This window comes from Copadichromis virginalis, linkage group LG14 (assembly GCF_057382275.1).
Source record: "Copadichromis virginalis isolate Kocher_CV1m ecotype Utaka linkage group LG14, C_Virginalis_male_GT1.1, whole genome shotgun sequence".
Lineage (NCBI taxonomy): Eukaryota > Metazoa > Chordata > Actinopteri > Cichliformes > Cichlidae > Copadichromis > Copadichromis virginalis.
Window position 1 is genome coordinate 618,990 of NC_140631.1, and position 16,981 is coordinate 635,970.

The 16,981-nt window shown below is 40.6% G+C and overlaps 1 protein-coding gene across 1 annotated transcript in view; it reads left to right on the top strand.

Moving 5' to 3' along the window:
* LOC146693154 (chloride channel protein 2-like) overlaps positions 1-16,981 on the top strand; it is a 75,699-nt gene that overhangs the window by 43,725 nt on the left and 14,993 nt on the right. Inside the window, exons 11-15 of the mRNA XM_085478900.1 lie at positions 765-866; positions 10,116-10,200; positions 11,428-11,583; positions 14,468-14,537; positions 16,688-16,798. Coding sequence (XP_085335026.1) covers positions 765-866; positions 10,116-10,200; positions 11,428-11,583; positions 14,468-14,537; positions 16,688-16,798 — 524 coding nt within the window. The remainder of the gene's footprint in view (positions 1-764; positions 867-10,115; positions 10,201-11,427; positions 11,584-14,467; positions 14,538-16,687; positions 16,799-16,981) is intronic.

Here is a 16,981-nt window from a genome sequence, read left to right on the forward strand (position 1 = left end):
TTGTGAATTGTGTATAATACACATGAAAATGAAATACAATTATTAGCAAATCTCAAATCAATATTTTATTCACAATATAACATTGAAAGTTATCAAATGTTATATGTATATATGTTAATATTTCATGAAACATGTTTCTTTTTTGGGTGGTTGGTTTTTGGGTGTCACTGTATGGGTAAACTGTTGTGAGGCATGACTCATGGGTGGGTATTACGCAGTACATGTGGGTGCACTCACCTGTTCACCTCGCCTGGTGTTTGATGAGGAAAAGGATAGGGTGAGCATGGGGTGAAACCTTCTGCTGACTGCAGTTTGATTCAGTGGGTTGATGTCGCAATTTGGTGTGATAATTGGTGCAGCATTCTGTTGGTTTGTAGTTTGGTATGTTTGTGCAGTCTGTGCATTTGTGTGTTTTGTATCCCATGTACTGATTCATGGTTTGGACAGTGTAATGGTTAAATTAATAGAACAAACTCAGAATGGCATTTGATGTGTTTATTGGTGTGTTGTTTAGCCATTGGTTATGGAGTAGCTAAGCAATAGCTTATGTTGAAGTTGATAGCAGCTATAATTCTCAATTCCCGTGGTTGGAAAAACAAGTGATTAGTTTAGTTTAAGAATTAAAAGATCTCATCCAGGCAGTTTCTCTGATGTGAAGATGGGCAGAGGTTCTGCAAAACCGCAGAACAAGATTTAGTCCCTCAATATAAAAATCATATTTCTTAATGTCTTCAAGGCATTAACTTCTTTCTCTTTTTCTGCAGTATTATCAGTGGTTTTGGTGGGGCTTTGTTTGTCTACCTAAACCGACGGATTGCCCTGTTCATCAAGAAACAGAAGCTCTTCAACACATTCCTCATGAAAAAGTAAGTTGGGATTTTTTTAATATGAGGCAGTGAATGCAAAGCATTGTTGCAAATTTATGACAAGCATGTTAACTTGTCAGGAAAACTGATGCAGCCCATCTGCTTCAGTCTGCAGTCAACATGTTGTGCATTCAGACATGTTTTTCTGTAGACCTTTCTCTTTTTCATACCATTCTCTTTGAACCCCACAGATGTTTGTGTGGTTTAGTTCTATTACGTCAGCAGTTTCTGAAACACTCAGACTATGCCAGTCAAATTTTTTTAAGGAATTAAAAAATAAATAAATTCAGTATTCATTTACCGTAATTGTCGGGCTATAAGCCGCTACTTTTTGCACAAGCTTTGAACCCTGCGGCTTTTAGTCAGGTGCGGCTTTTCTATGGATTGTCTATGATTTTTGTGATATCGTAAGACGATTTGTTTTGTTTGTTCCGCTGTTGTACGGCACTACATTGCCTGGCGGAAGGATCGGGGTTCAAGAGTGGTATGTTGGTCACATGTCCGTCCGCCAGGCAACGTAGTGCCGTACGAAGTAGCGCGAAAAACAAACTTCAAAGTAGCGCTACGCGTTCAGCGGGAGGCGTGGATACTAATGTGCCACAAACAGGACTTTAATATCACCAACCATTCCCATGTTATTACGGTGTATCCATATAAATGGCCCACCCTGTACTTTTCAACTTCTTCTGTGTAAATGTCAGCTTTCAACAGTTCTGCACTTTTGTTTTCAGGTGAAAAATTCTGTATTTTCCAGCTCATTTAACATTTTTAACTTAACATTCAGCTATCAGCATCCACACTTCCATTTGATAAGAAAATGCATTTTATAGTTTCACTTGTAATTTACTCTTAATTTAACTACGTAACTCTAGAAGCCTGCACAGCACAGTCAGACATAATAAAAGGGACCCAACGTTGAAGCATTGGCTGAGACTTTAGGAAAGCATTTCCTGAAGCCTCCTAATGTTAGCCCACTTTACCCATTCCAAAACTAGTGTTGATGTGTGTTCACCGGGCTATATCCAGGTTTCATCATCATCATCATCATCATCATCATCGTTTATTTGTATAGCACTTTAAGAACACACCAGGCAGACCAAAGTGCTGAACAACACAGATCAAAACAACAACCAAATTAAAAATACCATAAAATCATTACATACAATAAAATAAATAAGAAGGTGTCAGTTTCCTACAGAGTTAAAAGCCAGGGAATAAAAATAGGTTTTCAATCTGGATTTAAAGACCTGGGCCCTATTTCAGGAAGCCGGTTTAGAGCAAAATCTGAGTAAGTATACCCTGAGTTAACGAAAACTCTGGGTTTTCGGTTTCACAAAGCGAGTTTAGATTAATTCTGAGCGAGTTACTATGACGACACACTCCGTGAAGCTAACCTGCCCCCTAGCAGGTTTACTTCAACTAACCCTGACCTTCTCCGCCTCTTTGTCAGAAACCTGACTGTAGGAAGTGTCGGACATGGCGTGCCCCTTCCTTGAAGAGCCAGTAGATGTTGAAGCCCAAATTCTCCGCAGAGCTCTCCGCCGGGAGAGAGTGATTAGAGCGCATTTGGACATTTTATCATTTCCTGATGATTTCCTGTGTGAACGTTACCGTTTTTCAGCACAATCTATAATTTATTTGAATAACATCCTCAGGCCTAATATTGCTCATGTGACACATCGCGGACATTCTCTCAGTTCTGTACATATTATTTGTATTGCACTTCAGTTTTTTGCAAACGGGAGCTTTCTGTATAATATTGGTGACGCTGAGCACGTTTCCAAGGCTACCGTCTGTCGGGCAGTCAGGAATGTTACAGTTGCACTGAAACGTCTCCTGCACTCGTTTGTGGTGTTCCCCGGTCATAGACCCACAAGATTTATCAAAGAGGGATGCCACAAAATTGCAGGTAGCAGGATGAACGAAACTTAATTCATGATGTGGTGATACTTGAACTACTACTTAAATTTTACATTTATTCTCACGGTTCCCAGGCGTGATTGGCTGTATAGATGGCACTCACATTCCAATCATTGCTCCTTCAGTAAATGAAGGAGACTATGTGAACAGGAAGTCTTTCCACAGCATTAATGTACAGGTACATAGTTCCCTGTAGCATTTCAAACTAACAAATTATTTCATTATAGTAATCGATGATAATTTGTGTTCTCTGCACTGTGAAGATCATATGTGATGCTGCCAACATTATCACAAATGTGGAAGCCAACTGCTCAGCCTCTGTGAGTGGTGGTGGTGGACGACCTCCACCTGTTTTTCAGGCCTCCGCTTTTTTTCTGTTGGCTATAACGGGTCACATTTGAGCATACAGAGTAAGCAAATATGTACTTGTAATGTGCTCAGATAATTTCAATAAGTGCTTACAGAGGGGAAATTAATGTAGCCTCAAACTGCAATTGATTTACATGGGACAAACAGACCAAGCACTATGGCTCATAATACAATTACACCTTACCTGTTTGGACTATATTTTTATATTTCATTTTTACTTGCTGCCAGGAACGTTTGGGGCCTGTTGGGTTGCACCTGCGCTCACATCACATCACAAAATCAAATGTATGAAATAAAAAATAAAATAAAATATAATAAAATAACGTGTTAAATGGGTGGAAATCCCTCGATCAATGTTTAAATTAACACTCACGCATTGACTCTGTCGGCCATGTTTTGCCATGCATGCTCCCTTTCTTTTGCAGCTGAGGCTGTGTTACTTTTTTTCCGCAAAATTTGCATGTTATCGCCCACCCCCGTGACATCACGCTCCAAAGCCCTATACTGCCATCAGAATTTCGGCCTCAAGCGCTGTAAAATACATTGACCGCGCCTTCTTTCCCTCCGTCTCCATGGTGACTCGCTTAATCTGTACTCCACTAATCAGGGCTTTATGTATCCTCGTGTGCGCGCTTAACTTGGGGTTAAAGCAACTCTGCGTTGATTGAACTAATTGTTATCAGCCTTTCTGAAACCGAATATTCCGAGTTGGACAGTTCGGGGTTACTCAACCCTGAGTATCGTTTTTTTCACTCTGAGTTTTCTAAACCGGCTTCCTGAAATAGGGCCCTGCACTGATGACGCTTGTCTAATTTGGAGGGGAAGGTTATTCCAGAGCATCGGAGCCGCAATTGAAAAGGCTCGGTCTCCTCTGCATTTCAGCCGCGACTTAGGGACCGACAGCAGCAGCTGCTCAGCTGAACGGAGCGAGCGGGGAGGAACATGTGGCTTCAGCAAATCAGATAAATAGACAGGAGCCAGACCATTTAAAGATTTAAAAGCCAATAAAAGGACTTTAAAACGAACCCTAAATTCAATAGGAAGCCAATGCAAGGAAGCCAGAACCGGAGTGATGTGATCGAATTTCCTACTACCGGTTAAAAATCGCGCCGCCGCATTTTGAACTAACTGCAGGCGTGACAAGGTGCCCGACCCAACCCCTATTAAAAGGGAATTACAATAGTCCAGACGTGAGGTAAGTAAGTAAGTAAGTAAAATTTTATTTATATAGCACATTTCTAGATAGAGATCACAAAGTGCTTTACAAGATATAACAGATTAAAAAAGACAAAATACAAACAAAGTTAGCAAAAGGCAGTTTTAAAAAGATGTGTTTTTAGCTGTTTTTTAAAAGTAATCAATGAATCAGCGGATCGTAAGTCCTGAGGAAGGGAATTCCACAGTCTGGCGGCCACAGTAGCAAATGCTCTATCACCCCTAGTTTTCAGTCTCGTATACTGAATGACAAGTAGGCCCTGACTACTCGACCTCAGAGACCTACTAGGGGCATAGGGCTGTAAAAGTTCAATGATATATGGTGGTGCTTGTTGTTGAAGAGCCTTGAAAGTTAAAACCAAAATCTTAAACTGGACTCTAAATTCAACAGGAAGCCAATGTAACTGCATGAGCAACGGTGTTATATGTGAAAATTTAGAAGCTTTCGTCAAAAGTCTTGCTGCAGCATTCTGAACGATCTGCAGACGCTCCAAAGAACCTTTATTTAAACAAGTAAACAGGGAATTGCAATAGTCCAGTCGTGAAGAGATAAAAGCATGAATAACAATCTCCAGTTCGGTATAGGATATAATAGAGCTCAATTTAGAAATATTTCTTAAATGATAAAAGCAAGACCGAACAAGAGATTTAACATGACTATCTAACGTAAGAGCAGGATCAAGGATAATCCCTAAGTTCCTGACAGATGGTTTTACAAACGTTGAAAGAGGACCAAGAGCATTTATTATACTGGGTATATGTCTATCTGGGGCACATAAGAGGACTTCGGTTTTACTTTCATTTAGTTGGAGGAAGTTTTCAGCCATCCAGCCTTTAATGGTTTCCAAGCACACATTTAAAAGCCGCAGCTTAGAAGCCTCTTCCGGTTTAAAAGATATATAGAGTTGGATATCGTCCGCATAACAATGGTAACAAATATCCTCAAAAGGGCTCAAAATGTGCTGAAGAGGGAGTAAATAAACTAAAAACAGTAATGGCCCTAGCACAGAGCCTTGTGGCACACCAAAAGACAGGGACGCAGAAGATGATCTATACTTAGAAACTGCCACAGAAGAATATCGTTCAGAGAGATACGAGGAGAACCATTTCAATGCAGTCCCAGAGACACCAACCCAGTGTTTCAGCCTGTTAAGTAAAATATAGTGGTCAACAGTATCAAAGGCCGACGTAAGATCCAACATTAAGAGAACAGAACATTTACCTGCATCGCTTTGTAACAAAATGTCATTAGAAACTCTAAGAAGGGCTGTTTCAGTGGAATGAACTTTACGAAAGCCAGATTGAAATTTGTCGAAAATACTATATTTATCTAAAACTGCTGTAAGCTGCTTAGCCACGATCTTCTCTAGAATCTTAGCAATTAACGGAATTTTTGAGATCGGTCTATAATTGCTAGTGAGAGATGGGTCCAGCATAGGCTTTTTTAACAAGGGATGTATAACAGCAGTTTTAAAATAGGCAGGGACTATGCCCGAGGCCAAGGAGGTATTAATTATAGTAAGAATACAGGGACCAGTAGAGTAAAAGACATTTTTAAATAATGATGCAGGTAAAAAATCAAGAGAGCAAGAGGATAATTTTGTTGCACTAACTATTTTTCCCAGCTCTGGTAGTGAAACAGGTGAAAAACCTTCTAAAACAACAGGCCGAGCTGGCGTGGGAACAGACAGCGCAGACGCTGAAAAAGACAGGTTTTTCCTTATGTTGCTAATTTTTTCTAAAAAGAAAGCAAGAAAAGTTTCACAATCTTCAACAGAAGAAATAATAGCAGCAGGTGGAGCAGGAGTAATAATATTAGTAATAGTATCAAATAAAACTTTAGGATTACCTCTGCTCCTTGCAACCAACTGAGAAAAGTAAGCAGCCCTCGCAACTCTAATAGCATTGTTAAAGGAGGCTAAAAGATCCTTTAAATAGAGGAGATGAACATTTAAGTGAGTTTTCCTCCATAACCGCTCGGCTTTACGACAATTACGTTTTATAAGACGAATGTTGTCATTTAACCAGGGTACAGACTTGGAAACAGGCACAGGTCTCATTTTAATCGGACAGATTTCATCTAAGATCGAAAGACAATGATAATTGAATAGATCTATAGAAAAATCAACATCGTTTTGTGGGGATAATGTTAAATTAAAAACATCAGAGAACTTCTGTGCTGTGGAGGAGTCTAAAGTGCGGGAAATAACTGTCCGATGAACAGGAGACATAGGCTCATAAAAAGACATATTAAAAAAGACACAATAATGGTCAGAAATAAAAATGTCCTTAGAACAGATATAATCAATATTCAGACCCAAAGAAAAAACAAGGTCCAGTGTATGGCCTTTGTTATGTGTGGGGCCAGATACATGTTGGATAAAATGAAAAGAGTCCATGATACTGGTAAAACTCCTAGCAAAGCGGTCGGACTCATCATCAATATGTATATTAAAATCTCCCACAAGAAGCAATTTAGACAACCTCATAGTAGAGGACAGAAAATCACTAAACTCGGCTAAAAACGAGTTGTTTGGGCCAGGAGGGCGATAGACCAACGCACAGTAAAAAGGATCCTTCTTTCCAATTTTGATGAGCTGCAGTTCAAAAGACAGAAAGTGTCCAACTTTCACTGAACGGCAGTTAAAACGGCTCCGATATGCCACCGCGAGGCCTCCTCCACGACCAGATCCTCGAGGCTGGCTAATGACAGAGAAGCCATTTGGGCACATTTCAATAGTAGACGAATAATCCGACCCCCGTTGCCAGGTCTCAGTCAAGAACAGGAAGTCCAGATTTTTAGAAACAATAAAATCGTTAAGCACAAACGATTTATTCGTCAAAGATCGGGCATTAAAGAGCGCCATAGACAGCGGGGTGAAAACATTGTTGTTGGAAGAAGCTAGAGTTTCTCGAATTAAAGGGCGTAAATTCTCGGGATCAGACCCTTCACGTTCATATATTCCACTCACCGAGGGGATGAAGAGCCAGTCGGCAGGAGAGTCTGGATGAACCCTTCTGAGATAACACGGCCTTGGAAAGCCGGGCCCCCTATATCCAAGTAGGGCCTTGGGAGACAGATTCCTCTCCATATAGCTGTCATGTGCGTAGGCAACGGAAAACGCCCGACATCGCTTTCCAATTCGTCCCCGCCGCCAGAGGAGCCTAAGCTTCACCTGGATGCCCGATCTCTTTCCTCTTCTTCTCCGTAGTCTACGGGGAACGCTGAAAGCGCTGGCCGAAGATCCAGTCACAGGCAGAGGGTGGAAGGTACCAAAGGAGTGCGGAGAAAAGTGTGGAGAATGGAAAGTCCCACAAAAGGAAGGAGAAAAAACATCTTTGGCCGTCATTGACGAACGGATGGATAACAGCGTCAGACGATCGTAGACCAAGGCAGCCAGTACATCATTAAAACAGTTAAAAAACAGCAGAGTAGAAAGAAAAAACACGACAATAGAGCGAGACCAACTACACCCGGCAGCGGCGAAGCCAAACACAGGCGCCATCATGCCGGAAGTACTCAGAGGTGATAAAAGCATGAATAAGAGTTTCCAAATTGGGTTTGGAAAGGAAAGGCTTGACCTTCGACAGGCGTCTGAGGTGATAAAAAGCTGATTTCACCACCCCACTTACATGACCTTCAAAAGTAAGCGCAGAATCAAGTTTAACACCAAGATTAGTGATTGAACTTTTCAGATGAGAGGTCAAATCATCAAAATCAACATCTGGAGAATCAGTAGAACGATGCGGGCCATATAAAATTACTTCCGTTTTGCGACCATTAAAATTCAAAAAATTATTTGCCATCCATAATTTAATATCGCTAAGACAGTCAAGCAGTGATTGACATGGGGAGGTATCCAAATGACTAAAAGGTAAGTAAAGCTGACAGTCATCGGCATACAAATGAAATGACACTCCGTGTTTACGAAAAATCGCACCAAGGGGGAGTAAATACAGCGAGAAAAGTAATGGCCCAAGGATAGATCCCTGGGGCACACCCCAAAGCAGAGGGGCCACAGAGGAAGCGGCCAGCCCCAGCTTGACACAAAAACTCCTTTCGGAAAGATATGATTTTATCCATGACAATGCCAGATCACAAATTCCCACACAGTGATGTAAGCGGGAGATCAGCAGGTCGTGGTCCACTGTGTCAAATGCAGCTGTCATATCCAATAACACAAGCACAGCATATTTACCACGATCAGTAGCAACAAGAATGTCATTCATAACTTCATACATCTGGCTATTGATTTCAAGAAGTTCAAGAATATGGAGGTAGTCCTCCTCCTTCATTATTCCACTCACTTTGTATAATGTACCAGTACCACTGGCAGCAAAACTACTGTACAGAGCCCCTCTGATGACATGGTCCAAAAAATAAATATCTTGTGGCCGCAAAATACTACTTCGTGGGCACGAAATGGGTATAACATGCCCACGAAATACTTATTTGTGGCCACGAAACACGTGACTGATAACCGTGATCCTTCCCAGGCCCTTGCAGTTGGTTGACAATAAAATCTATGTAAAGCAACTGGGCCTTCAATATCCTGTTTAAATGTCTCTCCATAATAATGGTTCCTTGCATTGCCAGGCTTTTCAAAATGCATTTGTAGCTCATCCCCAGCCTAAAATAAAACTCAATCATACTGTCTCTGTCCACAGTGCATAGGTTTAGCCTACTCTTATGCTTATGTCTCTACGCAGCTGTCCAGGAATTGTATCAATATGATGTGCGCACGTTATCTATTTCGTTGCCACAAATGCGTAATTCGTTGCCACGTTATACCCAATTCATGCCCACAAATTAGCATTTCGTGCGCACATTATGCCTATAATACTACTACTAAATACCTATAATACTACTTCGTGCCCTCGAAATAGTATTGCGTGGCCACAAATAAGTATTTCGCGGGCACGTTATACTATTTCGAGGGCATAAAGTAGTATTTTGTGGCCACAATTTATTTACTTTTTGGACCATGTCATCAGAGGGGCTCCGTACAAAACAGACCCAGGGCATGTTTGACAGTTGGTGCAGTTCACATTAACTCCTTCAAACATACCGCTCATCATTATAGCCAGCCAGTTCGATGTTTGGTCATCAGAAATTAATACTTTTCTCCATAAGGCTTTTGGCTTGTCCATGTGGTCAAGCTATAGATTTCAGTTAAGCTACCAAGAGTCTAGTCGAAGTTCAACTGTTAAAACACATTCGACCAAATATTAATAGGGGCATATGTATATTTGTGTCTCTGCATACTTTCGATCCTATGTGTATTAGAGAAAACCCCAAACACATTCAAACCTGTGCACAAAATTCCAGTTTCTTATATTCATTTAAAAGGAATAAATGACAAATCATAGATTGACAGAATGATATGGTAAAGCTCTAAACTCCACATGCATAAATACATTGAGCTGCTGACATGTGATTGGATAATTTGAGATTTGCCTTAAAAATAATTTTCATAGGTATACCCAGCAAGGTGGCCTGTAAGTGTATTATTTTAAGTTAAACAAACTTGAGTAAATAAAGGAAAAAATGTACCTATAAAAATTAATATAATATAGTGATTGGCTTCACGTTGCTTTTTCACCCATGCGTGAATAACTATGGTTTTCTCAGTAACTGTTAGACATGCATTATTCCCTGTTTATTGTTTTATGTTATTGTTTTAAAGCATTTCATTGTTTTACCCTTGCTTACTTGTTCTTTCTGTTATATATCTATGTTCTTAGATGTCTTGTGTATCCAGTGATGGTCTCTTTCCTCATTTCGTCACTATTGTTTCCGTCTGGTTTTGGACAGTTTATGGCTGGAGAGGTAGGTTCACAAAGCCCATGAACCATATATTATTTTTATTACATATACTCATCACTCTACAGTTATTACAGTAGACATCAAAGAATTCTTTAAAAAAATATGCAGGGCTTTTTCTCTTTATTCTAATTAAGCTAATTTTGAAATGTATCTAAAGATGGTTTACATATCATACATGTTGTATGGTTTGAAAACAGTCTTTATCCATCTTAAATCATTTAATTATTGATATACCAAATTATTGATATATCAATAAGACTTAAAATTCAGCCCGTTCTTGTTAAATTGAAGTCATTCATTATATAATAAAATACATCATCAACTAACTCAAAAAAATGAAAAAATTTTCTGTGGATTACACATCATGGAAATGCTAATGTTAAATAAAAGGATAATATTGAAACCATTAGAAATTATCTTCTAGGGTTTCAAGCCAAACACTGAATTTTGAATGAAATATGTCTGTGAAGGTTCTCAGTCATCCAGGTCATCGTAGTCAAAGGAGCTTGCAAAGAAAAGCGTCTGGACTTCTTTAAGTTGCTTGAAGACGTTTCACCTCTCATCCAAGAAGCTTCTTCAGTTCTAAGGTCAAATGGTGGAGAGTCCCAGATATAAACCTAGTGGGAGTTTCCCCCCACAGAGGGACAAAAGGACCCCCTGATGATCCTCTAATCGCCTGAGCCAAGGTGTGAAACTGGGCGTGGGTCCCAATCAGCCAGAGTTTCGGGTGAGCTCATTGTAAAACCTGGCCCCACTTTATCATGTGATGTCCTGAGGTCAGATGGCCCAGGATGTGAGTGGGCGTTAAGGCGTCTGGGAAGGATCTCAAAACTGGATTATAAATGGCAGAGAGTTGGTGTCGTAAACCCCCGCCTCTGTTCAAAGATGGTCGCTCACAGTGGACATAGATGCTTCTTTCACTCCTCTTTCAAACCATCTGTCCTCTCTGTCCAAAATGTGAACGTTGGCATCCTCAAAGAGTGACCTTTATCCTTAAGATGCAGATGGACTGCTGAGTCTTGTCCTGTGGAGGTGGCTCTTCTGTGTTGTGCCATGCGCTTGTGAAGTGGCTGTTTGGTCTCTCCGATGTAGAGGTCTGAGCATTCCTCTACATGGACACCAACTATCTGTCATGTGTTTCTGTTTCTATTATCTGTGAAAGAGCTCCGACTCAGTCACAGTCGTAGTAATTGTATTTTTTTTATTTGTTTAATTTTCCAAATTTTCCAGCTGACACAGAACGAGGCTTTGGTCACATTACTGGACAACCGCACATGGACTAAAGACGGCATCGCTGAAGAGTTTGACTACATTGGAAACGCACGAGTCTGGATGCACCCACAAGTCACCGTCTTCGGCACACTGGCCCTTTTCACCATAATGAGAGTAAGGTGAAAATATGTGTACAAAGCTGTAGGTTTGATTTATGCTAGTAAATGTGTCTGTCTGCAAGTTTTCATAATGTATAAAATGAATTTGTCATTCTATGTAAAGTATGTTAAATTCATGCACAATTCCTGACAGGATTTATTATACATACACGGGGTGCTATCCCCCCTTTTTAATCCAGAGGTCCACATTTACTTACATGTGAATGTGTTATTAATGTCTTTTTAAAAGCTTTCCCATGTTAATTTTATTTGCTGGAAAGAAAATATGTCCCTCTGCTGGTGCTGCAGCTTACTGCGAGTGCAACTAGTGCATGCATGTCCATTTCATGCTTTGGAGAGGCAAAGTGTGAAATGGAAACAGTGGACTACTCTATGTATTACATGCTTTGCTTTGATACTAGGTTGGTCTGAAAGCTGCGTGTGCAGCACACATGCATTTAAAGAACACTGACGGTAGGACATGATTTTCTATCATGGTGTAGGAGTGTCAGGTGCACACTGATATTGGCTCTGTCACACCGATCTTGCTAGTGAGCTGATGTCAATGTTAAACGTATAAGCTGCATTCTTGTCTTTGAATAAGAAACTTTGAATGATTATTTTATGGTTAATGGTTCCAAACATCTTAACATAAGAAGATGATCCAGCTAGGCTATCATTTTGACTCTAAAGGGGTCGGCAACCCTGGGCATGCGTGCCACAGCTGGCACGCAAAGGGTTAGATGATGGCACGACACACAGTGAATTAATCTGAGAAGGTGCATTAAAAAATAATAATCTATGGACGGGCCACTGGTGCACATCACTAATTAGCTTACATTAGTTGTGCCACTTCCACATTCCAACACTTCAAACGTTCAAGAGCTGTCTGCTCAGCGCAGCATCAGCACCACGAATTCACAATGCAGGTGTTTGGACCAATGCTTTCTTTTCTGATTAAACCAGAAAGCTTTAATGGGCAGCTGGATTTGTCTCGTGCATTTTCACCTGCTGGACATCACTACCTGACAAGTGTAACTGTCTTCAGAGCATTGCACAGGCCTTATTGACAGTGTTTGGCTCCACATATCTGTGTGAGCAGACTTTCTATCACACAAATAATGTTCTCAGCACCTCCCATAGCCGTCTGACTGCCGGACACTTGGAGACCTGTGTCTCTGAGTGGGAGACCATAGACCACAATAACATGTATTAACAAACATGCCTTAGTATTTTTCCTTATCACTTTTGTGAGTAGACCATAAATAGCATTTGTATTTTCTGTCGTACAGTTCCTTTGCTGTTATAGAGTTCTTGTTTTGGATAAAAAGTGTTTTTTTTTATTTGCTTTTTGTTTAAAACAGCTGATCTGCACTTTGCCAACATCTGCGAACAAATATAGTTCTTTAAAATTATTCTATATAGCGTGGAACTGTTGAGCATGATTGCTAATGCAATGGTTGATATGGCACATTGACTTCTGAGGAAACGTTCTGATAATGAGTAGCATTATCAGAACGGTTGCCGACCCGTGATTTAGACCAAGGGTATTCAACTGAAATTTAAGGATGTCTGGTCAGAGAAAACTTCCTCAGTCAATTTACTATGCAAGCTACAATGCATGTGACCAATTTGTGCATCTCCTGTGTTAGGGCTGGGCGATATATCGAGTTTTTTAAAAATATCTATTTATTTTCATGCGAGATATAAGATGTGACAATATCGTTTATATCGATATAGTCTATGTTACGTTATAATTATACTTGTGGAGCCGCAGGTTTGCCTCTTTCGTCCACTTTTGTCTCTACGCTGCGTTACTCGGCCTCGCCTCTCCTTCACTAAACACAACTCCCCCTCCCCCATAGCTTCACCTGCAGGCAATGACAAGATGAAAGTGGAAAATCTCCGTTAGCGAGTTACCGCGGATCGCCCCGTGCATTGGGCTGGACGGCGTCAACGTGTTAGCGAGCTAACCGCGCTAACCGCGCTAACGACATGCAGCCCACAGGGGCTGCACGGCCTAAAATCCTTTCATTTTCTCAAAAATCGACAGCGCGCCTTATGTATGAATTCTGGTTGTGCTTACTGACCGCGAACCGATTTTATGTGGAACACAGCGCTCAGCAATCTGTCAAAAAATGTTTTAATATGACTTTGCTAAGCTACGGAGCTGCACCGCTTGATGGATTGTCGGAGGATTACGGCTACCGGGGAGGAGCCTCGCGGAGTGATACGTACTGTGTGTGTATAAGGACCATAAATGGCACCTGTTCAGAGACGTGGTGCAGCTGTGAAATCTGTCTTTGTTATTATGCTCAGCGTCTATTAGTTTACATTTTGACTGCATAATTGTGAGCTTTTTGTTATGCACAAAAACAACATTTTCTTTTATTTATGGACCATGATTATTTAATAAATACTGATAATTTATTTTTGAGTAATTTCTTCATGTACATCTACGCTGTATGTAAATAAAAGTGCCCGTGTGACAGCTGGGACACAGTGTGACTAAGAACTCTCTTTTTGTTCTTAACTTATGGCTTTAAAAAAAAATCGAGATATATATCTTATATCGCCATCCAGGTAAAAAATATCGAGATATGAATTTTGGGTCATATCGCCCAGCCCTATCCTGTGTGCACACACTGGCTACAATAAGCCTATAGAAAAGAGCTGTGCAAATTAAAATAACCCTACAGTAAATCTAAAAAACTTTGAGCAGAGTAAAACAGAAATCGCGCATTGAAACCAAATAGGTCAAGGTCTGTATAAAGTAGCATCTGGGTTTAGACTGCGGTCTGCCTTGTGGTGAGCTGGAATCTAGAAACACACCAGATAATACCATGCAGCTCCTGGAATGTCACCCTATTCTTTCTGTTGATGTCTTCTTCTTCTTTTAGTTCTGGATGTGTGCCTTGGCCATCACCATGCCAGTGCCCTATGGAGCCTTCATGCCAGTACTTGTCATTGGTAAGATGTGTGTTTTTCTGTGAAGAAGAACAGATGAAACACATTTGAAGGCGTTAACACAAGGCTCAGGGGTGAACAGTCATTTGCCATGACTGTGAGGGGAGAGAAACAGGATAAAGGCACAGTTGAAGACAGCCAGAGATTAATAAATAAAAATTGTAGTTGTATATATACACACAGAATGAAAAGAAATGGGAAAAAGGAAAGACTCCCCCCGCAGGCTAGACCTAAGGCAGCATAACTAAGGAAGGATTCAGGGTCACCAGCCCTAATGATATGCTTTGGCAAAAAGGAAAGTTTGAAGCCTAATCTTGAAAGTAGAGATGACTAACTGAATGCTTATCAGGGAGTTTTTAGGACATCCAGATAATAACGACTGACAGCATTCCAGCCTAGAAGTAACACATCCATGAATTTGTTTTTCAACATCACTCAGACAAAATATTTGTGTAGCGTGTTTAAAAAGTGAATAAAGGCAGACCTATATTTTGTTTAACATGTGCATTGAGTCAGTTTCCTCACTGTGTTACTGGAAGTTCAAGTAATGTCATGCATGCCTAGCTGTGAGTAATCACCAGTGGACAAAAGAAGTATTCTTGAAGGGTTTAGCTAGTGGTTGTGTGAAGTTGCTTGCTTGCTGTCATTATGCAAAAATGGTAACAGAGAGGTTTTTACGCCAATACTACAGAAAACATTGTGAATGATTTGGTTACTAGCAGATTGCTGGGGTTGACAGTAGTTTGCAGTAATGATAGTCAAGAAGAAATTGACTTGCCTACAAACATTTGCCAACTACCCATCGAGGAGCACTGAAACTGTAGAGTGGTAAGAAACCTCAAAACAGAGACCTTCAATACTCCTTCAACAGGCATCTCCGAGAACGTTAGAGCACTTTTGCAAATATGTGATGTCTTGATAAATCGAGCAGATATTTGAAGTTTACACAGCACCATTCTCGCATGAAAATATCTTAAAAGTTTATTTTGTGACCCAGACAGAGTAATCTTTCAAACTCTGCCACTCTGTGTTCCTCCGCCACTGCCTCGTTTGAGTTTTGGGCGAAATGGATTCTGGGATATTGCATTTCGTCATTTCAAGCTGATGGGCAAGCCACAGGCAACCGTGTCTTGGCTGGCCTCACCCTGGGGACCAGCATGGGTACTGGAGCAGACTGAATGGCAATCCCACCCGAGTAGGTGCGGGTGCAGGAGTAGGCTGCCCTCACATTGGAAGACAGGACAAGCACTGGCAACAGCTGGGCGTCAGCTGTCCCCGCCTGAATAACAGAAATGGGTGCAAGAATGTTTTTGAGCTGAGATTATTTCAATGATTTTGGTGTTTGTGAAGCTGACAGCAAAGTAAGTGAAATTATTGTCTCAGAATTGGACAATGTTCAAGGTGACGTTTAGGTCTTTGAGTCAGCAGAATATATCACTGGGTTTTCTGTTCACCAGCCCGGTGACACTTAACGCACTGTTTCCAGTCCTGTAGAGACTGAGTTCTTGGTTCCCCAGTCGGCCTTTTCCAAGACTAAAATCTGTGAACTCCTTCATTTTCCAGAGTTCTCCAGTGGACCACATTGGAGTCTTTGCAAGGTTCATTTTGGCCCCTGAACCAAAGTTTGACAACCCTATTTTAGATTACTGTAGTGACTGATTCAATAATGATTTCAAAACTCAATACTTTTTTTGTTTTAGATAAGTTTTATATTTTGACTTAGCAATTTATTTTTGTCAGGCTGATGGTGCTCAAGCCACAGTGATTTCAGTTTTCTGTGCACATGTTTGAAAATTCTTGCAAGTCTAAGAACTGTATCAATACCTTTTGTGCAATACTTTTGTAAATAGTCAACGGTGCAATAGACTCAATACTTGAAATGTGCAATTCACTTGTATTTTTATTTTTATTCCTATTTATTCTATTTATCCCCTTTGTATATTTTATTTATATTGTCTCTGTATTTATATATATGTGTGTGTGTATAACTCTGTAACTTCTGTCGGTGCTGTGCTTTTTTGGAAATCGAATTTCCCAGAGGAACCCACCCGAGGGATTAATAAAGTTCTATCTTATCTTATCTTATCTTAACTGCTGATTTTAATAAACAGCCACATACTGATTGTGAATCTCTATCTCCTTCCACATTTCAGGGGCCAGCTTGGGGCGTCTGGTTGGAGAATGCATGGCATACTGGTTCCCGGAAGGCATTCATGCAGGTCATGCTATCTATCCCATAGTGCCAGGAGGCTACGCTGTGGTGGGTAAGTTAGCGACTCTCTCCTGACTACATTCTACTTAAAATGACAAATACTTTCTTTGGTACAAAGTAAATAAAATAACATTCTTAACATTTTGGAGACCCTTGTAGCTCACAAAGAACCCTATGCACACACCTCGGGAGTTTCGTGAATGTTTCAGCACTTTTGCTTTCCAGTGGAGACACT